This window comes from Meles meles, chromosome 20 (assembly GCF_922984935.1).
Source record: "Meles meles chromosome 20, mMelMel3.1 paternal haplotype, whole genome shotgun sequence".
NCBI classification, from domain to species: Eukaryota; Metazoa; Chordata; class Mammalia; order Carnivora; family Mustelidae; genus Meles; species Meles meles.
This window is the reverse complement of record NC_060085.1, coordinates 46,069,613-46,095,875: the sequence shown is the minus strand read 5'-3', so window position 1 is coordinate 46,095,875 and position 26,263 is coordinate 46,069,613. Positions and strand designations below refer to the sequence as shown.

Below are 26,263 nucleotides of genomic sequence, written 5' to 3'. Positions count from 1 at the left end.
CCTACACGCTCACCAGCAAGGTACGTTTAATAAAAATGAGACGATGCCTCTACAGGTTATCACGAAGGTGGCATTTTAACTAAAGAACGTGGCTACACGTTGGGGTTTCATTTCATAGCTCTGATCACCAAAAGCGTGGGGAGCAGGTGGCTTGCGCAGGAGTGCTCCCTAGAGGTCAGATGCAGGAAGCTATGCTTACTTCTCACTCCACAATGGATGACAAGATAATGTAGGTTATTTTGGCCCTGTTGCTATTCTTCCAAATGACAATAATGTTCTATAATATTTAAATACGGGAGCCATATATTAAAGCTAAATACTCACATGTTCTATGAGGTAGGTGCTCTATTGTCCTTACTTTACAGGTGAAGAAACTCTAGCACAAAGAGGATATGACTTGCCTGAAATCACTTAGCTAATAAATGGTGGAGCCAGGATGTGAACCCACAAGGTCAGACCATTCTACCAATTCAAAAGACTTTATTCTCAATCTAAGTTAATGTGTACTTAGTTCCCTTTGTTTTAGAGCAACATATTACAAATCCATCCAGGACAATGGAAAACCTGGAACTGCCAATAGTTGTAAATAAGTTTAGAAGATAGGCTCAAGCATTCAGTGAAGGGAGAGCTGATGTGTAGGTACTCAATTAGCTTGGGCTGATCCCTGCTGTGTGATTTTATGTAAGTCTCTGGGTTTTAGTTTACTGACCTATGAAAGAAGGATACACTGCCTACTGGGTGAGGTTGTGAGAATCAAATGAATCTGTATGTGTATATGAAATCTGAAGACTGGGAAGCACAGAGTAAATTTAAATTGGTTTTATTGATGACCATGAGTGGTCATGTCAAAGATATTAAATCTACCTCAAGGAGAGCTGTGATATATATTTTGTTTAACCTGAAAACTCTTTTATTTATAACCCTTGGGTTCTCATTCAGATTCTATTTACTAATCAAGTCTTATAATTGCTCAGTAAAAGAGTAAAATAATTGCTACCCTATTCCACAGGCTTTCTGTGATGATTAAAGAGCCGACAGACATGAAAGTGCTTAATAAATGATTAGGCACTTGGCAAATATAAGGCTTCATCATCGTCGTCATTAATGCTTCTTTACCTAAGACATTCATGTGGTTCTTAGGACTCTAGGGTATAGGTTTAAACAGAAAAATATGCCTCACAAGGAGGCGTGTGCAGGGAAGGTGGAAAGCTGAATTTGTTTTAAAGAAATGGGTATGCCATATCAATAATCCATTTTCTTCACCAAGGTCTTAAAGTCAGGGTAAACTAGTTGTAGCTTGAAAACTTCACAGTACAGCACCATATTAATGGAATGTGCTGTCTTTATTTACAGATTTGGACCAGAGTTGTGTTTTAAAAGTTTAAATTGAAACAAAGAAAAAAATAAAGTCAGGATTGAAGTAAGAGTCTCACAGAAGGAGACCACAATCAACTTTCTCTTTCCCTTTGAAGTCATTCAGATAACCCAGTTTGCTGAGATCTATCTCTGTGTTCCTCCCAAAGTGAACAAAACAGCACCAGCTTATATTCTCCTGGTACGGTCTGTTCTGTTCCTGACAGAGCATTTGGAGGCTGTCAAAGGACAAGTGGAAACTGAAATCCCCAACAGGTTGGCTCTACCCAACATCCCTTCCACCACACTGACCCAGGAAGTAGAAGCTGTGAAATGGCTTAGCTTCAGAATTGCTTCCTTCCCTCTTCTACTGTCAAGTTCGACCTCTATAGACATTAAGGATCCTGGTGACTAATACACTTACTTCTCAGTTTGTGTAGTGCTGTCCTGAATTTTTCACTTCTTTGCAATAGTTGATTGGTGAGAGTTTCACAGAAGAGACAAGCTTTTCCCATCTGAGAGGCTAACGAGGGTGAGCCCACAGATAGAGCTCTCTACAAAGGCCGTCATTAGTGCTTCACTCCATAAGGGGTGTCTCCACCTGTGCCTCACCCCTGGCTGGTATGCAGCCAGTCCAGGATAACATCCACATCTGTCTGACTGGCAGGCTCGCTCTTTTGATCGGTCAGACAGCTGTTCTAATTGGTTGGTGCCTGTGCCATTCTGGGAGATAATATATTTAATATCTCTCCTGGACAAGACATTGGTCCTAGCATGAAAACTAATATTCTGCTTAACCTATGAAGGTCTTCTCAATGTATCCTTTCCTGTTATTAAAATCAACGTCATTCTTCCTTTAATTAGTACAACTATTAAAATTTGTCCAGGGGCGCCTGGGTGGCTCAGTGGATTAAGCCGCTGCCTTTGGCTCAGGTCATGATCTCAGGGTCCTGGGATCCAGTCCCTCAGGGTCCTGGGATCCAGTCCCGCATCGGGCTCTCTGCCCAGCAGGGAGCCTGCTTCCTTTCCTTTCTCTCTGTCTGCCTCTCTGCCTACTTGTGATCTCTCTGTCGAATAAATAAATAAAAATCTTTAAAAAAAAATTTGTCCAGTACTTCTTTTGTGGGAGGCATTGGACTATGCACTTTTCTAGACCTGAAGGTATTTAATATCTTCAATGCCCTTGTGAAATTCATATCTCTCCCACTTGGTTATTAAGCTGAATCATATCAAAGAAGTCCAGAATGCTTAATATTGGCAATTTCATCCAACCTTTCTAACCAGGATTCCAAGAGAGACTCCCTCATGACCTAAGGTATCCACTGATGTAATAAACTAACTTCTCTCCTATGTATCTAAAATATTACCAGTCATATATGATCTTTGGAAAAACTGAGAAAATGCTCAGATCATTCTTGGTGTTCTGTGAGAGACATCATTTGAGAAAGGCTGCAAGAATGTAATTAACAGGACAAGTACTATAGTTGAATGGAAAACAGGTCCTCAGCATATCATACAGATATTTTTATAAGCCTTAGCCCACTTTTTCTCAACATAAGGGGTAAGGGAGGCAAAATGAAGTAGGCAAATTAGGTTCCTATGGTAGAGGGATGGGGAGGGCTTTTCAAATCATAGCCTCACTTTTATTTTCTGCTGTCTTTTGGTTGGATGCCTCCATGAGAATGGCAGCCAGAGTGAATCTTTATTACTAATGAGACTATAAGACTGTGTTAGGGTAAAAAAAATATTTTTTGACAACAATTGTGATAGATACAAATTATTTCCAGATTTAACCTCATCTTGGTGTGTGTTCAATGGTAATATGTATTTTTATGAAAGAAAGGCATTACGGAAATTCAAACATTTGAATTCAAAATTACCTGGAGATAATAAATACCCTGATCAGACTTTCAGATTCAAGAAAGAGACCCTGGGGCGCCTGGGTGGCTCAGTGGATTAAGCCGCTGCCTTCGGCTCAGGTCATGATCTCAGGGTCCTGGGATCGAGCCCCGCATCGGGCTCTCTGCTCCGCAGGGAGCCTGCTTCCTCCTCTCTCTCTGCCTGCCTCTCTGCCTACTTGTGATCTTCTCTCTATCAAATAAATAAATAAAATCTTAAGAAAGAGACCCTAATGTCACAATGATGAGACTTCTATAAGAGCCAAGGAAAGTTGAATCAGCAGCCTAAATACACATGAGTAAACTGTCCTTAAGATATTTTCTGCTAGGATATATCGTACTGTGTGGGGTAGAGAGTCGGGGATTTGAAGTTTAAAGCTGAGTTCCACAGGTTAGGGTTATGAGGCGAAGGCAAGCCATACATTTGCCCCTGAGCTCCAGTTTCCTCATTCATACATAGTTCAGAATAACTAGCCTATAGCATTGTTGTGGGGATCAAGAGGACTGTCATGTAGGGTTACTCAGCCATAGGGGCCACACCCATCAGGCAAAAAGGAGCAACAATTAACCAAGAATTTCTTAAAAGAAGGCGTTGGAACAAGATCATCAAGAACAATCTTATGTTTCTTTTCATGTTAGGCTAAACAAGTTGAGTCACTTTGCAGATGTTCAGTTGCATAGTGAATTTGCTGTAGGTAGTTTGATATTAATACTTACCCCTCCGACTCTTTCAAAGTGGTCCCCATCTTTGTCAAAATCTATCAGGTGTCCATTAAATGACCAGGTAAACACGATGTCTAGCGAGTGATCATGTGTTACCTGGCAAGGCAGAACAATACTTTCTCCAACAGTCACATCCATGCTGGAAGGAGGTACCATCACCCTTGTTGGATCTGTAGGGTGAAAACAGAGGGAAACCAACAACAAAGCCTATGAGCTTGTGTGGAAGTAAAATGTAGAATCCAAGAGCAGGATGAAATACTAAGTAGTTTTGCTTTATTTTTTTCTTAGGCTGTGACCAGTAAACCTCAGTCATCTGGGAAGCTGAGATTCAGGCCAGGAGGTCATTTTTAATATGAAAAGATGAAAACGCTCATTATGTGAACCTTCACAGAGCAACAAAACTCAGCTGGGGAGCACAGAGGTTAGATCTCTGAAGACACTCATGGAAGGGCCTACTTCTGACAGCCTGCTTGGAAATTGCCTCTTTAAAAATGTTTTCATATCTCCCTAGTGTCACTAGAAAGCAGTAATTCAGTTGAATACTAACAGGAGAAATCCATGTTAATTTGAAGTTTGCTTGATTCCCTCCCCTCTTATTATAAAAGTGATAAATGTTTAGTATGGGAAATTTAGGAAATTTAAGAAAGTTAAAAGAAGAGACCAAAAAACCAATTCAAAACAAATCCTACTTACTCTCTTTACTGTCCAGAATAAACTTTCTTTCTTCATTTTTTTCATTTTGGTATAATTTCTTTGGTATAATCTCTCTTCATTTTGGTATAATTTCCCTCTGCCTTCTTGGTTTATAGTTTTTCAAGTTGTTTTGTTTTGCATCTTGTAAACATGATACACATATGATTTTCCTTTTTTCTCTAGTTGATATAATATAGGTTTATATCTTTATCCCACTTATTTTTATAATCTGCATAACATACTATTAAGTTTATAATCTCAACCATTTTGAAACTAAGACATTTTAGTAATTTTTTTATAAATATAAAAGAACTGCAATGAACTCATTGACAAAATTATATATGTTTGTGTATGTATATTACATCTTTAAAATAAGTACTAATTTGTTTTTAAATTCACCCTTTACGTTATGATTTCAACTGAAAATGAAATGGGCTTGTTTAGCTGAGACAGTTTAAGAACCCTAATGCCCTACCATTCACATGCTGATCTTTTATTTTTCACTGCAATATGATTTCATAAATGTTGTCAGAATACAAGAGTGAAAATAAATTTGAGATAAAGATAAAGGTCATATAAACACCTAAAGAATGAAATTTTGAATCCAGCCATATTCCAGAAATTTCTCTGCACTAAACCAAATCAAACTAAACCAACTAAACAAACTATAACAAAGAAGACAAATCAAAAGCAAACAAAACAATGAAAGAACATTGATTAATACCTTTCTGTATTCACAGGATTGCATTTCAGTCTGTGGGGTATATAAATATTTATTAAGTGTATGTCCTCGATTAAAATCTCAGCTGGACATTGGGGAGGGGAGGCGAACCATAAGAGACTATGGACTCTGAAAAACAACCTGAGGGTTTTGAAGGGTCAGGGGTGGGAGGTTGGGGGAACAGGTGGTGGGTGATGGGGAGGGCACGTTTTGCATGGAGCACTGGGTGTTGTGCAAAAAGAATGAATACTGTTACGCTGAAAAAAAAATAAATAAATAAAAAGGGTAAAATAAAAAAAAAATAAAATCTCAGCTGGAAATTTTGAAATGATGTCTCATAGGACATGTTTGATGGGTCCTACTTTCCAACAATGCATTAAAAAACCTCCTTTTTAAAGATTTTATTTATTTATTTGACAGACAGAGATCACAAGTAGCCAGAGAGGCAGGCAGGGAGAGAGAGGAGGAAGCAGGCTCTCCGCTGAGCAGAGAGCCTGATGTGGGGCTCAATTCCAGGACTCTGGGATCATGACCCCAGCCAAAGGCAGAGGCTTTAACCACTGAGCTACCCAGGCACCCCCAAAAACTTCCTTTTTTTTTTTTTTAATATTTTATTTATTTGACAGAGAGAAATCACAACTAGGCAGAGAGGCAGGCAGAGAGAGAGAGGAGAAAGCAGGCTCCCTGCGGAGCAGAGAGCTGGACATGGGGCTTGATCCCAGGACCCTGGCTTTAACCCACTGAGCCACCCAGGCGCCCCCAAAAACTTCCTTTTTAAAGAGAGTATTTAAAAGAGTTTTTCTGCCCTTTTATGCAACTATGGAAAGCACACATCTCAAGTCTTTAGAACAGGAAAGTCTGTGTCCATAAACAGACTATTAGCTTGGAGTGAAATACACTTTTGCTGTTTTCCAAAACTAGGAAAATATCATAAATGGATTGCTGTTCTTTTGGTCATTGCGTTGTATGAGTGATGTCCATGAAAAGAAAAGGTAAAAACAGGTATGTCTAGCTAAGAGACAATGGGAGGGAAAATCCTTTATTTTAAAACCCGAGACTTTTACAAATCACATAATCAAAATTTGCTCTAGTGATTAACTGATTTGCAGGTATTAATACAGATTGAGATTTTTTTAAATGAGGGAAGGAATTGAGAACAAAGCACCTTAGAATAATTGTCACTTTTAAATTTAAATTTTCTTCATCTATAGAATAAAGACTGGAACAAATAATTCCTGGCCAAAATCATATGTGTGTATGGTTTTTAATTGCTAAGATGTTGCCTAATTCTCCTTTAATTGGCTGACTACTGATTTCACAATTTAGATTCTTATCTTAAAGAACATTCATTTGTTGATTTATTCACCAAGTGTGTAGTGTGTGTTGTATGGATGACAGCGTCTTCGTACCAAAAGAGATATAAAAAAGAGAATGAGGGAATAAAAGCATTCATAATAACTAGCTGAGCCTCTTACATTCCAGACACCGTGTTAAAACTTTACATAGATTATTTCAGTTATTCTTAACAAAGAGGTATTATTATCATCCCTACCTAATGGATGAGGGAAACTGACACTGAAGAGTGTTTAAAAGGAACTATCTATTCCTTTTAAACACGCGCTGAGCTGCGTCCTTTCATTTAGCTGAAAACATGATACCCATTCACAAATCATCCAGAGAACAAATCTAAGGGCATAATATAACAATCTGTACTCTTGCTTATGTATAGTCAACTTAAGATATCTGAATGCAGAAGAAATTCAGAGAAGGCTGTGGGGTGGAGACAGTTTGAGTGTTTCACTGCAGGAGTAATGAAGTTACTGCCTTAAAAAGCTAAAAAGTAGTAATGACTTAATGCATAAAATGTTGGCTCTAGCTCTAAGCTTACACGTCAGACTTCTGAGAGTGGAGTCAAATGTCCAGGCTCAAGTCCTTAAACAATGTCTTGGCTTCCTATCTCCTGATAACTTCTGGGTGAGCAGCAAGGAGTTGGCACATATTCCAAAGCCTAGAGTCATTTGCAATTCAGGCTCACATTTTTAATTGACATTTGTTTCCTGAAGAACTGTTCATTCCTTTAAGCACAGGTAGGGAGTGGGGACAGATTTTATTATTAGTGAACTCAGTTGTCTGTTAACCAAGAACCAGGGAAGTTCCCTAAATCAAGGATTATGCTGGTCTAGTCTGTGCTGACAGCTGTTAATTCATTAACTTAGCACTTGTCACCGATTCATGTTCTGGGCCTTGAAGGAGCAGAAATCAATACAAAGCAAGTCATGCAGTATACACAGAGCAGAGAGGTCTCCTTGGGACTAGAGAAGATTAAACTAAAGAGGTTGAAACCTCATTATCTACTTGGTTTTCTCAAATTGCATGCCTGTTCACTACTCCTGTTTTCTGTGTTGTGAATTCTGATTTTTTTACTTGATTAATTTCCTTAAATTTGAATATAAACGCTGTACACAAATAAACAGATGGCTTCTTCAAAACAAAACTGTCTCCCCTCCTTGGGTTTTAATTCATCAAGATCAGGAAGAACCTATATTTACGACTTCTGTTCTAAAGAGTCACTTCAGCTATCGTTCTGTGCATAGAACTCTCAAAGGCAATTAGGACTCGAGATGTGAATTGAAGTCTAGATTTGGATGTAATTAAATATCAACAATACATATGACCAACGACACCCCTCAACTTTTCTGCTTGTGGCTGGTTCATCTGCAGAGAATGATAAATTCAGAACTCCAGAGGACTGATGCTTAAAATGTATATATTTACCAAGTGTTTAAACCTCCTAGAATAAAATTAAAAAACAACAACAACAACAACAAACACCTCATGTTCTACATTGCTTTCTTGATAGAGGACAGAAAGTACACTAAGTGGTTTGTTCTCAAGAGTATGACAATAATGAGAGAGAGACAATTATTAAAAACTTGTTAATGATTAGGTCAACAATTTGATGCATAAATTATAATACGTATTATCCAAGTCATATCATCCTCTGAATTTCCCTGTTGGTGGAAAAGCTTTCTGATCTAGGGGCTTTATTATCTGTAAAAACAAGTACCTGTGGGTTCACAGGACAAGAATTCTATTTTGCTTTTTCTTTCCCTATACAATACCAATCCTTCCTTTCAGTTGGTAAATATTTTCACTCATGGTGCCATGATATTCACTCAGTGACTATCAGGAAAGTACCTTTTATTTTTTTTAAAGATTTTATTTATTTATTTTACAGACAGAGATCACAAATAGGCAGAGGCAGGCAGAGAGAGAGGAGGAAGCAGGCTCCCTGCTGAGCAGAGAGCCCAATGCAGGGCTTGACCCCAGGACCCTGAGACCATGACCTGAGCCGAAGGCAGGGGCATAACCCAGTGAGCCACCCAGGCACTTCAGGAAAGTACTTAATGTGTGTTTCATTCTTCTTCATTTACAGAAGGTATACATCTCCTTTTATTGGTGTATTTCTTTACTGTAATGGTTTTGATGATGTCTTTGAGTCAGGTTGTGTCTTCTTTTTTATATTAATTTTTATGGAACTTTAAAAATGGGATTCTTCAAAAATAGGAGCTAGTCAAAGAGCTGACAGCTCACCTGGGATGGCACAAGAAGGAATAGCCAGGGAACTATTTTTAATAGTAGTTAAATGCTGCAACAAAGATGGTGGGTTAGCTTTCACAATAAACCTGGAGGTAGCATCCTAGAGATCTCTGCATCGGTCCCATTGAATAAAAATAAAACCTGTGTTGGCTGAAGTATATCTATCAAATTTGCATAAAACACACATAAAAAGAATACCATAAACTTGGGATGAAATTCAAAATTCACAGTGATTTCAAGATGGACTAATTCTTTCATTTAGTCTGAAATGTAATAGAGATAAAGGCAAAAGACTGTATTTTTAAAAATGAGCTACAAAGGTATAGGCAAGAAGAAGACTGGATTGGCAGCTCACATGGAAAAGACTTGGACATCTCAGTGTCAACAGGGCTTGTGAAGTTGTCCCCAGAAGCTAATGTAATCTTAAGTTGCACAAAGAGACACAGATGTCTTAGAGAAGTAAAAATCCCATTGTATTTTGTATTAATGAGGCCACAGCTTGGCTAGGAACATCTTCTGGATTTACCGGCAGATTAGTGCACCTAGGTTAGTGAAGCACATAATAGATCTGTAACAGCTAAACTAACTGAAAATGTTTGACATGAGAAAGAGAAATTAAAGGAGACATGAGAGTGGTCTTCAAATATGTGAAGGGTTTATAGGCAGAAGATGAAATAAACTCACTTTGTGTCATCCAAAGTATAAGGCACAAAGAAGTGTATTTTGACTCTGTATAAGCAAGAACTTTCCAATAATTTGACCTTTTCAACAGGGAAATGGGCTGTCTCAGGAAAATGTGAATCACCACTTCTAAAAGTATTCAAGCAGAGGTGGGCATCATCAGAGAAGGTGTGTCAGGTTCTCCCAAAGGCCAGCCAGGCTGGATAAAGCCTATTACCCTCTGAAGACTGATGCTTCCCTGACCACCCTATTCACTGGGGATCTTTTCCTTTGTGAAGCTTGTTCCCTTTCTTCAACGTTAAGTTTGAGCATTGTCATGGACTATCACTTACATATACCCAGTTTCTCCAGGAAACAGTGACCACATCTTACACTTTTATACCCCTTGATGCCTAGTTCTGTACCTACTCATGAGAGGTGGTTAAGGATAGGTTGTTGACAATCTGTGAATGGTGGTATTGGTCAATGATAGAAACAAGGCCCTGAACCTTAAAGTGTTGTTGATTGGGAAGGTATTATATGTCTATTTACCCAATAGAACATAAAAAAGGGGCACCTAAGGATTCACTCACTGTGGAAATTCTGCTCTTCCTCTGTGTTCATTACTGACTTTTTCCTCTAAGGCCACATTTAGGATTTATTTATTTCTTGCTTTAAAGGAGTAATTTATTTTAAAAATAATTTATTTTTGAGTAATTTCAAACTTACAGAAAAGTTGCCAGGAATGTACAAAGAATTCTTTCACCTTCACACAGATCCCTCCATTGTTAATATTTTACTGCATCTGCCTCTTTCTTTCTTGCATGTAATGAACATATATAATAAACATTATATTCTCTATAATATATAATATTTACTCATTATCATTAGTCTTTCTGTAAACCTTTTGAGAGCAACTACAGACATGAGGTCTCATCACCCTTAAGCATTCCAGCATGTGTTTATGCAAACAAGGACACTTTCCTAGTAATGAGCACATGACCCTCCAAATAAAGAAATCAACCCTGGTACATCATCACTTTGTGATTCAGATCCCATTCAAAATTTGCTAACTTTCTCAGTCATGTTTCTTTATATTTTAGTCTAGGATTTTATCCAGGAAAGCAAGTTGAATTTATTTGTCATTCTTCTTCAGGATCCATCAAGTTAGATCATTTCTTTAGTCTTCCCCTATCTTTCAAATCCTTGACAGTTTTAAAGAGAATAGGCATTACGTTCTCTAGGATGACTCTCAGCCTGGATTTATCTGATGTTGCATGACCTGATTTAGATTGTGCATTCTCAGCAGGAACAACACTAAAATGTTGTGGTGTATCTTCTACGTGCACTGGATCAGGAGCTATGCGATGCGATGTGATGTGATGTGATGTGACGTGAACTCATCTTCACATTGACCATTTTAACTGCTCACCTGGCTATGTTGGTGTCTGCATGGTTTCTTTACCTCATGGTTAACAACTGCCTTCTTGTAACTAAGTAGAATGGGGGGGGGTATTCTGAAATTATACCAATGTTCTGACACTCATCAAACCTCTATCTCCCAGACTTAGGATCCATTAAATATTCCTGCCTGAAGCAATCACCCCTTTGGTGATTACTGAATGCCAAGTCTGTTTCTCATTGCTTCTACATGTACTAGGTGACATTTTCCTTTAAGGAAGAACTTTCCTCTTTCTTTCATTCATTCATTCATTAATTCATTCACTCTTGGCCTCCTACTTTATCCAGTGGGTTGTAATACATTATTATTGTTATTTATTTTGATGCTCAAATAGTCCCATTTTGGCCAGTGTCAATCCTTTTAAGCTGGCTCTTGTGTCCTTGTGACATTTCACTCCTTTGTTGAGTGGTTCCTTACTATCTGGCCCAATAAGATGTTCCAGGCTCAACTTATACTTTGCTATAGTCCTAGAATCAGCAGTTTCTGCAGGGAGGACTGGTTCTTTTTAGTGGAGGATTGTTTTGAGAAATCAAGATGTTGATACCATGTGCTTATTGATTCCAGGCCCCCTTAGCCAAAGAGATAATTGAGTACACACACACACATATAATACACATACATATACCTCTATAATTATTTCTAGATCTTGTCCTCAAAACATTACTCATTTCAACTCAACACCCAAAAAACAAATAATCCAATTAAAAATGGGTGGAAGATATGAACAATCACTTCTTCAAAGAAGACATCTAGATAGCCAATAGACACATGACAAGATGTTCAACATCACTCTTCATCAGGGAAAAGAAATCAAAACTACAATGGGATATCATCCCACATTTGTCAGAATGCTAAAATCAAAACACAAAAAACAACAAGTATTGGCAAGGATTTGGAGGAAAAGGAAGCCTAGTACTTTGCTGATGGGAATGCAAACTGGGAGAGTCACTATAAAAATGGTATAGAAGTTCTTCAAAAAATTAAAAAGAGAACTAACCTGCAAATAAGAACTACCTGCAAGGGTAGCAATACTCATATCAAACAAAGACTACAACAAGAGAAAAAGAAGGACACTACACAATCAATCATTAAGGGGATAATCCAACAAAAAGATGGTTAAGCTTCTGCCTTTAGCTCAGGTCATGATTCCAGGGTCCTGGGATTGAGTCCTGCATCAGGCTCATTGCTCAGCAGGGAGGCTGCTTCTCTCTCTACCTGCTATTCCCCCAGCTTGTGTTTTTTCTCTTTCTCTGACAAGTAAATAAATAAAATCTTTAAAAAAAGAAGATTTAAAATTGCAACTATTATGCACCCAACATGGGAGAACCCAAATACTTAAAGCAGTAATAACAAACACAATGGGAATAATTGATAGTAATAAAATAATATTAGGGGACTTTAACATCCCACCTACATCAATGGATAGATGATCTAAACAGAAAATCAGTAAGGAAAGAGTGGCTTTTAATGACACAGTGTACCCATGCTACATGCTAAATACATGACCTGTATTTAGCAGAAACAGTCAGAGAATCCTAAAACAGCAGAATATACATTCTTTTCAATTGTACATGGAACATTCTCCAGAATAGAGCACATATTAGGCCACAGAACAAGTGTTAACAAAATTTAAAAGATCAGAGTTATTTCATGCATCTTTTCTTTTTTTAAAAAGATTTTATTTATTTATTTATTTATTTATTTATTTATTTATTTATTTATCAGGGGGAGAGAGAGAGTGAGAGCACATAAGCAGGCAGAGGAAGAGAGAGAAGCAGGCCCCCTGCCGAGCAAGGAACCCAATGCAGGACTCAATTCCAGGACGCTGGGATCATGACCTGAGCTGAAGGCATCAGCTTAACCGACTGAGCCACCCAGGCATCCCTCATGTATCTTTTCTAACTATAATGCTATGAAACTAAAAATCAACCACAAGAAAAAATCTGGAAAGAGCACAAATACCTGGAAGTTAAATAACATGCTACTAAACAATGACTGGGTCACCAAGAAATCAAAGAATAAATAAAAAATTACATGGAGACAAATGAAAATGAAACCACAATGGTCCAAAATCTTTGGGATGCAGCAAAAGCTGTTTTAAGAGGGAACTTCATAGCAATAAATGTCTACCTCAAGAAGCAAGAAAAATCTCAAACAACCTAAGCTAACACCTGAAGGAGTTAGAAGAAGAAAAACAAATAAAACCCCAAATGAGTAGAAGGAAGGAAATAGAGAAGCTTAGAGGAGATACAAATGGAATAGAAACAACAACACAAAAACCCACAAAAGAATCAGCAGCTGATTCTTTGAAATGATCAATAAAATTGATAAATATTTACCAGACTCATAAAAAAGGTGTCGAGGGAGATTCATATAAACAGAATCTGAAATGAAAGATAGGAAATAATGACCAACACTACAGAAATGAAAAGGATTATAAGAGAATATTATGGAAAATTACATGCCAGTAAATTGGACAACGTAGACAAATTCCTAGAAACATATAACTTACTGAAACTGAATCGGAAAGAAATAGAAAATTTGAACAGACGAATTACCAGCAATGAAATTGAATCAGTATTAAGAAAAACTTCCAACAAACAAAAGTCCACAACCAGATGGCTTCACAGGTGCATTCTAACAAACATTTAAAGAAAAGTTAATACTTATTCTTCTCAAACTCTTCTAAAAGATAGAAGAGGAAGAAAAACTTTAAAATCCATTCTATAAGGCCTGCATTACCCTGATACCAAAACCAGAAAAAGATACTACCAAAAAAAAAAACAAAAAACCAAAAAAAACAAAAAAACAGAGAGAACTCATCTCTGATGAACATAGATGTGAAAATCCTCAACAAAATATTGGGAAACTAGGAGTGCCTGGATGGTTCAGTGGGTTAAAGCCTCTACCTTTGGCTCAGGACATGATCCCAGAGTCCTGGGATAGAGCCCCACATCAGGCTCTCTGTCCACCAGGGAGCCTGCTTCCTCCTCTCTCTCTGCCTGCCTCTCTGCCTACTTGTGATCTCTCTCTGTCAAATAAATAAACAAAATCTTTTAAAAAAATTAGGAAATTAAATCCAACAATACATTTAAAAAAATCATTCACCATGATCAAGTGGGATTTATTCAAGGGATGCAAGGGTGGTTTAATATTCACAAATCAATCAATGTGACACATCACATCAATAAGAGAAAGGAGGATAAAAACCACAGGACCATTTTAATGGATGCAGAAAAAATATTTGATAAAGCACTACATTCATGATAAAAACCCTCAACAAAGTAGGTTGAGAGGCAACATACCTTAACATAATAAAGGTTCTATATTACTTAACGGTGAAAAATTGAGTGCTTTCTCCCTAATATTAGGAATAAGACAAGAATGTCCACTCTCACCGCTTTTATTCAGCATAGTACTGGGAATCCTAGCCACAGCAATTATACAATCAAAAGGAATAAAAGGCATCCTACTTGGTAAAGAAAAAGTAAAACTTTGACTATTTGCAGATCACATGATACTATATATACAAAACCATAAAGACTCCACCAAAAAAGGGGGTGCTTATGTGGCTCAGTAGGTTAAGCCTCTGCCTTCGGCTCAGGTCATGATCTCAGGATCTTGGGACTGAGCCCCCACAAAGGCTCTCTGCTCAGGGAGAACCTGTTCACCTTCTCTCGCTGCCTGCTTCTCTGCCTACTTGCGCTCTCCGTCTGTCAAATAAATCAATAAAATCTTAAAAAAAAAAAAAAGACTCCACCAAAAAACTACTAGAACTAATAAATGAACTCAGTAAAGTCACAGGATACAAAATCAATGTACAGAAGTCCATTGCATTTCTATACATTAATAATAAAGCAGGAGAAAGAAATACTTAAAAAGCAAACTCATTTATAATTGAAACAAAAATAATAAAATAACTAGGAAGAAACCTAACCAAGGAAGTGAAAACCTATACTCTGACAACTATAAAACACTAATGAAAGAAACTGAAGATGACACAAACAAATGGAAGGATATTCCATGTTCATGGATGGGAGGAACAAATATTGCTAAAATGCCCACATTACCCAAATAATCTACAGATTCAAGGTAATCCTTATCAAAATACCAACAGTATTTTTCACAGAACTATAACAAACAACCTTAATTTATATGGAGCCACCAAAGACCGTGAAGAGCCCCCCAAATTTTTTTTGGCTCTTTTTTTTTTAAAGATTTTTTTTTCAAAAATCTTGAAAAAGAAATGCAAAGCTGGAGGTATCATAGTCCAGATTTCAAGTTATAGTACAAAGCTGTAATAATCATAACAATATGATATTGGCACAAAAATAGACACGTCGATCAACAGAACAGGATAGAAAGCTCAGAAACAAACCCTTGATTATATGGTCAATTAATCTTTGACAAAAGAGTCAAGAATACAAAGGAATCAAAAGGAATGGGAAAAAAGTCTCTAACAAATGGTATTGGGAAAACTAAACAGCTACATGTAAAGGAACAAAACTGGACCAGCTTCTTATACCATATACAAAAATAATCTCAAAGTGAATTGAAGATGTAAATGGGAGATCTGAAACCATAAACTTCCTAGAAGAGAGCAGTGGCAGTCATTTCTTTCACATCTGCTGTAACGTTTTTCTAGATAGGTCTCTTGAGGCAAGAGAAATAAAAGCAAAACTAAGCTATGGGGACTACATCAAAAAAAAAAACAACTTTGGCACATTGAAGGAAACGATAAAACTAAAAACCTACTGAATGGGAGAAGATGTTTACAAATGACATATCTGATGAAGGGTTAGTATTCAAAATATATCAAGAATTTATCATACTCAACATCCAAGAAACAAATAAGCCAGATAAGAAATGAGCAGAAGACACGAACAGACATTTTTCTAAAGAAGACATCCAGATGGTCAACAGACACATAAAAAGATGCTCAACATCACTCATCATCAGGAAAATGCAAATCAAAACTACAATGAGGTATCACCTCACACCCGTCAGAATAGCTAAAATCAAAATGAGAAACAAAATGTGTTGGCGAGGATGTGGGAAAAAATGGAACCCTAGTGCACTGTTGGTGAGAATGCAAACTGGTGCAGCCACTGTGGAAAACAGTATGAAGTTTCCTCAGAAAGTTAAAAAAAAGAACTACCCTATAATTCAGCAATCCCACTATTGGGTATTTACTTAAAAAAAAACACAACAACACTAATTCAAAGAGATACCTTCAACCCTATGTTTATTGCAGCATTATTTACTATAGCCAAATTATGGAAGAAGCCCAAATCTCCACTGATAAATGAATAGATAAAGAAAATGTGGTAGACACACACACACACACACACACACACAGGAATATTATTTAGCCATAAAAAGGAATGAAATCTTGCTATGCAACAACATGGATGCAGCTAGAGAGAGATTTCACTTAATGTTAAGGGGGAAAAGTCTGAGAAAGACAAATATTATATGGTTTCACTCCTATGTGGAATTTAAGAAACAAAACAAATGCGGGTGCCTGGGTGGCTTAGTTGGTTGAGCGTCCGACTCTTGGTTTCAGCTCAGGTCATGATCCTGGTCATGAGATTGAGCCCTGAATTGATTCCTTGCTCAGCAGGGTGTCTGCTTGGGATTATTTCTCTGCCTCTCCCCTGCCTCACACTCACCCTCAAATAAATAAATACATAAATCTTCAAAAAAAAAAAAAAAAAGAAAGAAAATGGATGAATAAAGGGGAAAGAAAAAGAGAGAAAGAGACAAACCAAGAAACACTCTTAATTATAGAGAACAAGATGATGGAGTTTGTTTCAGAGGGTTGGTGCATGGGGAGATAGATGAAACAGGTGATGGGGATTAAGAGTACACTTATCCTGATTAGCACTGAGTAATGCATAGGATTGCTGGATCTCTCTATTGTACACCTGAAACTAATATAAAGCTGTCTGTTAACTATACTGGATTTAAAATAAAAAAACAAAACCAAACCACAACATTTACTTATTGCTTAATCAACTTATTTTTTGCTTAGTCTAACCAATCTGCAACCTTGTCAACTGTCCTCTCTGCCCATCACCTCTACACCCACACTCAACTATCCCATGTCCTGGGATTCTGGGCTCTTAGACCCGCGCCTCCCTATGGCTCTCCAACCCACCTCACCATCCCGTATCCTCAGCTACTGTGCAGACTCTGCCGCTGGAAAAGGAAGGGATGTAGGAAAGTAAGAAAATGGAATGGTGGGGAAGATGGGACTTGGATAGTTTTAATATTGAAAACGTAAAATTTTAAAATAAATACACTGCAGAAAAATAAAAAAGATGTCCAACTCAAATTCTAGAGCATATGTTATTTAAAAATTAAAGGTTTATGCTACCACCTAGAAGATGAATAGATACAGGAAATGTATTACTTCATAAAAATTGAAACACCAAGTTTCTGCCTTTCACACCAGGGTGAAACCTTGAGTCAATACATTTCATAAAATACCCAACATCAGGAACACAGCATTACTCAAATTATATTAAGACTTTAGAGATAAATTTATTACTAAATAGAAGAAAAATTGATTAATATTCTAATTACTCTTTTCTGCTAGGTCATTAGGTTCTGCCTTTTAAAACAGCTACCAAAACAAACAACCAACATACTTTCCAGTTTGTCCTTTTCCCCCTGAGTTGCTTTTCAGCCATGAATCCTTTCTGTCAGGGAGTTAGATGGGAAGTAGGAAATGAATGATGGGGTAGGTGAGGTTACCCTTGGGTCTTCTATACTACTCAGACAAAAGTCCCTTCCAGATTGTTCTATTATTGCTACTTTTGAGGGTTTGAAATTCTTTGTTGTATTGTTGATTGTCTTTTATGGTGCCTCTGTCTTTGCACTGTGGGTTTGGAAATTATATCTCATAAAGGAGTTCTTATCCTCCCCATGAGCATTCTTCCCTGTTGTGTGGTTGCAAAGCCTCAGATCAGGTTACATGAAGAATTTGGGATTTACACCCCACAAGGTAGCAAAATACAGGGCAGTCCACTGTATACTGTACAGGCTTGGCCTTTGTTTCCTTGGGGGCCTTGCTGCCCACTCTGGCTATAGTTAAATTCCTTTTAAAGTTCTTAAATCTGGATAGAGGTTCCCCACCAACTCCCCCACCCCCGACCAGTTTCCTGACAAGGAGCTGAGATCCAGGCCCCAACTTTAGGCATAGACAGCTTTCACTGCCCAAATATGCTGATGCAATAATATATATTCAATGTATCATCTAGATAACATCAGGCACCTACACATTTGGTATTTGTTTCTGAGCTTCCATTTTGGTTATAAATTATTACTTCCTTGGAAATTCTTTAGATGTGTGATTTCTTTTAGACATTTATTTCTCATTAAGATTTGTTTTCTAGTGAGCAGCCATGTCTGCAAATTGAAACTTTTTTAAAAAAATCTTAAAACAAACATAGGTTATTTTTCTCTTTATCTTACCTCTCTGATAACACAGTTAAAATACGATTTGTGGTATATAGAAGGGAGAGGGAACCAGCTAAAAAAACAAAAACAAAAACCAACAACAGCAATGATTTTATCTTGGCCGAAGACAAGGAAACCTGCCCTTTTTAGGTAGTGGAAAAAACACAGCAATGGTACAGGGCACTTTCACAAGTCAAGGTTCTTAATTGATTCATGCCAAGAAGTATTGCCACAAAGTACTGTGACCTGGTTCTTTGAACAAGTTTGTGACTTGACAAACGACATCAGAAGAAAACACAAGGCAAATTCTGACCCCAGTCAGATTGAGCACAAACAGGAGCCTTCTGTAAAGCAATTTACAAATCACCCCTGAGCAGAATGCTTACCGATCTGTTTTCAAGGACTAGGGGAAAAAAACACAAAGCAGAGCTGTTTAATAAGCTTGACTGCCACAAATGGAAACTGCTGTGCACAAGCCAAATGAGGGTGGCCAGATATAGGTACTTGGGAGATGAGCAGCCAAATGATAAAGCTATGAGATTTGCGGGTCAAATGTGCCACAGAGAGTACCTACTTAATTACGAAGACCACTCTAATGACCCCAGATGTGCTTGGTTGCCTTTCAGGTCTCCAAACTGGTTATAGCCATTAATAATGAGTCCTGTTTTGTCTTGTTTTTCAATGAGGTAGTTACAATATGTCTTAAAATTATTCATGGTCAACCCATGTGTTCTTATTTTCACCTGCCACCAGGGAAAACAAATCTCTGGGCTTGGGATTTGTGCTTTGTTTTAGTGGCAGCGTTTTTCAGCTGGGATGTCTTTCCAAATGGAAGACTTTTCTACAGTTGTCTAAGCTTCCTCTATGAATAAGGAAGCAAACCAGCAAGCCAAAACAAAGGAGGGGGTATGCTAAATTTACCCTGTTACATTTTCTTCATGAAGCTTTCTTTAGGATTGAAAAGAAATGATCTAAACAGACTCTTGGAAAAGATTTTCATTGACAAATAAACTGGTATGTTCAAGCTAAGGTATAATTAAAATTACACTATGCCTTCCCCCCCACCCCCATAACAGCAGTTAAAAAAGGAATGATAAATTGGGACCACGGGTTATCTTTTAACCATGGAGAAACATTCTCAACAAATAATAATTAGAATTCTTTCTGTTTGAGAAGGAGGGATTACAGGGCTGTTTCCTTCAGTTACAGTACATGAGTAACCCTCCATTATGAGTCACTGGGCAAAAGGGTCCCTAAGAAATCCCATTAGTGTCAGTGAAATAAAGTAAATTGTATCATAGACAATGCATAAGAATGGCATAATGAGGTCTTTGCTGATTAAAGGAATACATTATTGCACCTGATGGACAACTGGCAGTATCTACTGATACAAGGTAAGAGAGTATTTATCTAAACTACAAAAGAAATGAAATGTACACCTTGAGGCAAGGACAGTGAATTCCACAGACAGTGCCTTCCCTTGTCACTGCATGCAAAGTGCCAACCAGGAGCCATTCATGCAGCTTGCTACACAGAGAAGGAGGAAGATCTGGTCGGTAGGTGGTGCTGCCTCCTCAGCAGAAGGAGAAGGCGTCCCTCTCTGTTTATCCTGCTCCTGTCAGCAATTTTCTACATGTTTTCAAATTCCTCAGTTTAAGGTCTCTGCATCTTGGGAAAGACGCAATAATTCTATTTCAAAGCCGTGTTTCTTTGTTTGCTTATAGATTTGAAAAAAAGGTCACTGAGGAGCATGTGAAGATTAAAACGGAGGGTATCACTATCTTTGTAGACATTATTAGATCCTCCTTTTATTCCAGGCAGGAGGGATTGATGTATAAAGCTTTCTGCAAAACAAAAGAAAACAACGCCACCCACCCCAGCAGTCTGGGTCACTACTGACTAGTGTGGGGGCTTGTTTCCCGCCTTGTCTATAGCTCTAACTGGATGTTTTCCTGAAACCTTTCAGGATGGATAACTATTAATAGCTACGAGGCCCCTTCGATTGCTGAAATGCCCTGCCCACGGCAGGTAAGACGGCATTTAGCTAATACAGATTCTTCTTCTGTTGTAGAGCCTGCTTCATTCAGAGTGTGATCTGTGTGCACATTCAATGAAACTTAAAGAAAGAACAATGAAAGCTAAGAGAGTCTTCAATCAGATTTTGTTAGTATACTTCCTTTTGAGGAGAAGGAGGCAAAGAGCTGGAAAACACACTCTTCTGGGAAGAACTAGTTTCTGAGGTAGATTTGAGGGTCACTGCACATTTGGTCCAATCTTCCACACCAGAGATAGAGAAACTTTTCTTTCTATTGAGAGTTGTTGACCCAAAGAGGAAAAAAAAAATCAACTGAGGGTCAGAGAAGTATAAAGCAACTTGTTTTATTTTTAGAGAGATGTTTACAAATTTTCATGCCTTTTCAATTCGGTACAGGGAGCATACAGATCTAAACATGTATTCACTAATTTAAAACTTAGACCTAATCTATGTAAAACACAGTGGTGGGGGTAGAGGGGGAAGAGGACAGCAGAGAGGTGGAGAAGAGGAGATGAAAATACAGAGAAACAGAGAAGAAAGACACTGGCAGAAAGCAGTAGAGTCTTGTGCTACACACACACACACACACACACACACACACACACACAATCACACGAAAGAGATCACATGCTACAGAAAGGACACTCACACCAAAAAGAAGGCACACAGGTCACAAAAGAATTCTGGGAAAGTGAAAAGGCATTGTTTTGTGGAGCAACATTCCATCTTGTGGTTTTCAGGATATTAACATAGAAAACCTTTGCTGGACTAGCTGCATCAGTGTAATTACAGTCATTCTCAGGAAAGCTGCATCTTACCACTTCCACCTGAAGGGTGCTTGGAATTTAAGTCAGAGTGCTAGTTTGACCCTTCGTCCTACATTTTCTTCATCTTTACTGACTCTCCTCTACATAATAGCTGGGTTTTGCCATGGTTAGTGAAGCAATGTAGTGCTAATATTGTCTAAAAATAATGAGTGATGATCATCATTTAAAAATTGGTCAGATGCTTTAGAAAGGGATTTATTAAAGGTAAAAAGAGAAACTATTTCCTGGTTAGGGTTAATTGAAAAAAAAAACAAACCCAAAAAACAAAAAAACACTAATTCTTTACTCCAGAAACACGTTACTTGACTTAAAACAAACACACAACACAACCCCCCCCAGGGGTGTATGCGTGTCTTTCTGTTTGTGTGTACATATCCAAATGTCCGTTCCTCACAATGTACTCACTTTACAGGAAATGTACTCACATCCTAGATTATCCATTAGAATCTAACAACTCACAACTGTTAGGGAAAATAGTGAGATAAGACTCTAGCCTCCGTTATAACAAGTATGTATACTTTGCTTGCATGGCTCATGCCAAGTCCCTAGAGTGTCTCTCTGAGCTGTGGTACAAAGGAGTGAACAGAGTTTTGCAAAGGCTGCAGCACCACATAGGCCAATACTCATGGAGAAATATGTAGGAAAATTCAATTCATTTATTTAAGCAAGCAGGTGGCCCTTTGCAACTGTAGATCATTCCTCAGTTTCCCATTCATTTCTACAACTCTCTTCTAACTTAAGATAAGCCCCAATTGGAGTTGTTTCTGCATTAGGCAGGGAAGCAAATAGCCTCAAAGACATCATTTTGCACTTGGCTACCACATTAGGACCAGCTCTTATTGTACCAGTCTAGAGACTACCATTCACACAGTGAAGAATGTTCACTTGTGCAACACAGCAGCCAGGAGAACACTGTCATTTTCATCGAGAGTGGAGGCTTCCAAATGATGCTGTGGGACTGGAAATAAGCTGGGCACTGAGTTCATGGGAAATAAGCCCAGACCCATAGCTCATCTCAAAAATGGTGGCTGGGATTTATTACTCACAGAGTAAATGACATTTCTTTTAGTGATGCATTGATGTTGACAGAGGTTTTGTTAAAAATGTCAGCATGGTGAAATGTACAAAACAATCTATGCACTGTCTTAAAAACCAAGTTTCCAGGTTTGGCCAGATAGCACTGACTGGGTTTGTAACCACCGAGATGTCATTTGACGTCTCTCAGCTGTAGGTTTCTCATCCGTACTTTGGAAGTGATGGTATTTGGCATCCCAGGAAGATTATGAAATTCAAACTGGGTCAATGGATTTTAACATGCTTCATAAACCATAAAGTGCTACCCAAGTGTGAAATGCTATTATTACTGATACTACTGATGCCAAAGATTTGCTTGGGAAAAAAAGAGGAAAGGGAGAGACTTATTTTGAGGATAAGAAGAGGGTGACATTCTAAGGGAAAAGCTCACTGTAGTAAGTCATAGCTCTAAGACAGCTGTTGGCTGCTTAATAAAAGCCAGTGAAGATGACAAAGTAATTTCTGGTTCAAGCATGAATGCTCCAGTATAGGAGTTTATGTTCGATTGCCAGATGCTTCAAGCTAGCAGTTAAATCCAAAGACACCAAAGACACTTCATGCACCAACAATATCCTGCCTTCTCAAGTCAGAGGCCTGCATAAATGTGCATTCCAAAAGGAGAAGATGTCACTGGAAAATCACCCAGGAGGAGGAGTAATTGTGAAGCTGATCAGAAAGGTGGCAAACACAAAAAGAATCATTAAGCCACTAGCTACAAAAAAAGGTAAAACATGAATAGAGAAAATGGAGCCTCTGTAGGGTTGGATGGTAAAAATAGACAAGACTGCTATTTGCTAATGACGAAGATGACCATTCCTCTTGGTGCTGGAAGAGGTTATATTCATTTATGATTTTTGGAGATCTGTCAATGGAATACTTAACATAGGAGACTAAAAAGAAAGGGCTAAAATATTTACCTTTATTACTTCAACCAAGGGTTAAGGCTGCAGTACATTTATCACAGTGGTTAAATAATATGCTTATTAAGCATTTTCGTTTTTGTTTTGTGGTTACCCAACAGATGATGTGTATGAGGAGAAAAAACAGAGAACAAGGAGATTTCCTCTGGATGCGTAGTTCCCGTAGATTGCAATTATTATTATTATTTTTTAAAGATTTTATTTATTCATTTGACACAAAGAGAGATCACAAGTAGGCAGAGAGGCAGGCAGAGAGAAAGGAGGAAGCAGGCTCCCTACTGTGCAGAGAGCCCGATGCGGGGTTAGGTCCCAGGACCCTCAGATCATGACCCGAGCCGAAGGCAGAGGCTTAACCCACTGAGCTACCCAGGCACCCTGATTGCAATTATTTTTTCATATTCTTGTGAAATGGTGCTGATACTATGAGGGCCAACCATCACTGAACTTTACCATTATTATCATCATTGCATCTTACAGATGTTGTGTGTTTGCCATATGCCAGGATCTGTGCTATCCATGTTTATGACCTCACTGAAATATAAGCATTGTGAGGGCAGAGGACATATCTTTCTTGTTCAGAATAGATACCTTAACACAGTATAGTTACTGATGTAACAGGTGCTTAGGAAATATCTGTAGGATGAATAAGTCACCAGCAGAGAAACTTTGCCACTCTAAGATATAAGTATCATTATTATCACTATCTAATAAAAGATGTAGCTAATGCTTCCTTAAGAGCCTCAATATGTTCACCAAGGTCACAGACTTCATTGGAGGGAGGAAAAAAATATTCACCCCCGGGGTCTGATTGATTGTAAAGTCCTATAAGTTACTGATTTCTATTCTAGTATAACTGCCTGCAGCTCACTGCTTGTTTTAATTCATTGTGAAAGAGGTGTTTGGGTGGCTGCCAATGTTTAGGTATAAATGAGCTTTGTCTAATTTTCTTTTCATTATGATAGAATGTTACATGATGTGTTGGAACCAGATGTACTTGAAGGACTCAAGACTTGGGAAGAGGGAGAAAAGAAAAAAAAAAAATGGGAATCCAATGGAGCCCAGCTTGATAAGGTGAGAAAAGAATTCAAGAGAAGAATGACAAGAAGCAGGTCTGGGAAAGCCAAAAAGGAATCATCAGACTTTATTATCAAAGGCTCCCAAAGGTAGTAATGTTTTGGTTATTTATGGAACACAGCTCCACAAGTGAAGGCTCAGCCCAGCTGAAGAAGCCAAAATACAAATAAAAATTCCAAGTTAAAAAAAAAATTCTTTTCAAAGGATTATATACTGGAATATTGGACCCCTTGAATGAGAGGCAGTTTTGTTTAGGGAGATTCACCGTGTAAACAATAGAACCAGACTTCCCGAGTTTTTTGTTGTTGTTGTTGTTTTTTCCTTTTTCTTTAAGGTTTTATTTATTTATTTGTGAGGGGTAAATGGAGAGTACAAGCAAGGGAGCAGCAGGCAGAGGGAGATGCAGACTTCCTGCCAAGCTGGGAGCTCTTGATGCGGGGCTCAATCCCAGGACTCATGATCTGAGCCGAAGGCAGATGTTCAACTGACTGAGCCACCCAGACACCCGGAACTTCCTGGATTTTAATTCTAATTCAGCCACTTACTGACTGTGTTAATCTGAGGGCAGTTACTTCATTTCTCACTGTCTCAGCTTCCCTAGATTTAGTGGGAATAATAGCCTATACCTCATACTTTGAGGATTAAATGAATGAAATAATAAAGTTTGAAAACAGAGCTTGCCAAATAAGAAATGTTAGTTGTTTACTAAGAATCTAGCAGAAACAAAGCTGCCTCTGTATATCATTCAGTGTAAATGTCCGAATCCTTACAGTAGTTGACAATACCCCACCTGGTCTCAAGTGATATTTCTGTTGACAGAAATCCTAAGTAAAGGAAACTCTTTCAGGTATACAGATAGATAACCATACCATTTCGATCAAAACTGAAAACTGTACTCTAGACTCTGGTAGCAAGAGGGTATAGATTGTAGATAGAAAGCTGCACTTACAGACTAATAAAGAGATTCTTACAGGTTAAGAAACTGTGGAGTTAGAAATAGGGATGCAAATTTTAGCTCTACTACTTACTAGCTGACTGATTATGGGGTAGGTCACTTACTTTAAGTCGGTTAATTTGTTTCTTCACTTCAACAGTCCTATTCTGCATGTTATACTACTGGAACATTGTAAGCAGTTGACACAAGTTAGCTATCATCATCATCATCATCGCATGATCACAACTGAGTGCAGTTGTGCCTGGGTTCATGTGGTATAACTGCAGGAACTTTCAACGAGAAACAGCTTCCCCAAACATGCAAAGACTGGGGAAGGGGAAAGCAAAATTTAGTTAGAGAAAAATGTCCGTATAAATCTTCAAAGAAATATTGTGGGTCTCTAAGTCATGAAAAACCTGCCTCAACTTTATAAGGAAACCAAAGAAGAAAGAAAACGGACAGCTACTAAACATGATAGCAGATGCTCCAAACAATTTGCTGCTAGTCAAAGTATCATAAGAAATTATCATCATCATAGCCACTTCTTTGCCAGAACAGTGTACAAATACCCAGATAAAGAGCACACGTGCTTTCTTGCTCACACGCCAGGGCAACACACCAACTTTGAAGATGATCACCGGAATGACATCAAGTGAAGAGATTATCATGCTTGTTGTATCCACATTCCAGGACCTCCATTAACTCTCTGGACATCATCAGACACTGTGAAAAATGCTGAAGACAGAACAGTATGACCCTGAGCTGAGAAGATTAATAACCGGTGAATAACTAAACTAGCTCACTGATAGTTTGCTATGCTGATTT

The 26,263-nt window shown here is 38.1% G+C and overlaps 1 protein-coding gene across 3 annotated transcripts in view; it reads right to left on the bottom strand.

The window, feature by feature from the left end:
* Positions 1 to 26,263, bottom strand: part of CNTN4 (contactin 4) — a 961,173-nt gene that overhangs the window by 21,329 nt on the left and 913,581 nt on the right. For all 3 annotated transcript variants that reach the window (XM_045992257.1, XM_045992258.1, XM_045992259.1), the window contains one exon: positions 3,969 to 4,144. In XM_045992257.1, the coding sequence (XP_045848213.1) occupies positions 3,969 to 4,144 (176 nt within the window). The remainder of the gene's footprint in view (positions 1 to 3,968; positions 4,145 to 26,263) is intronic.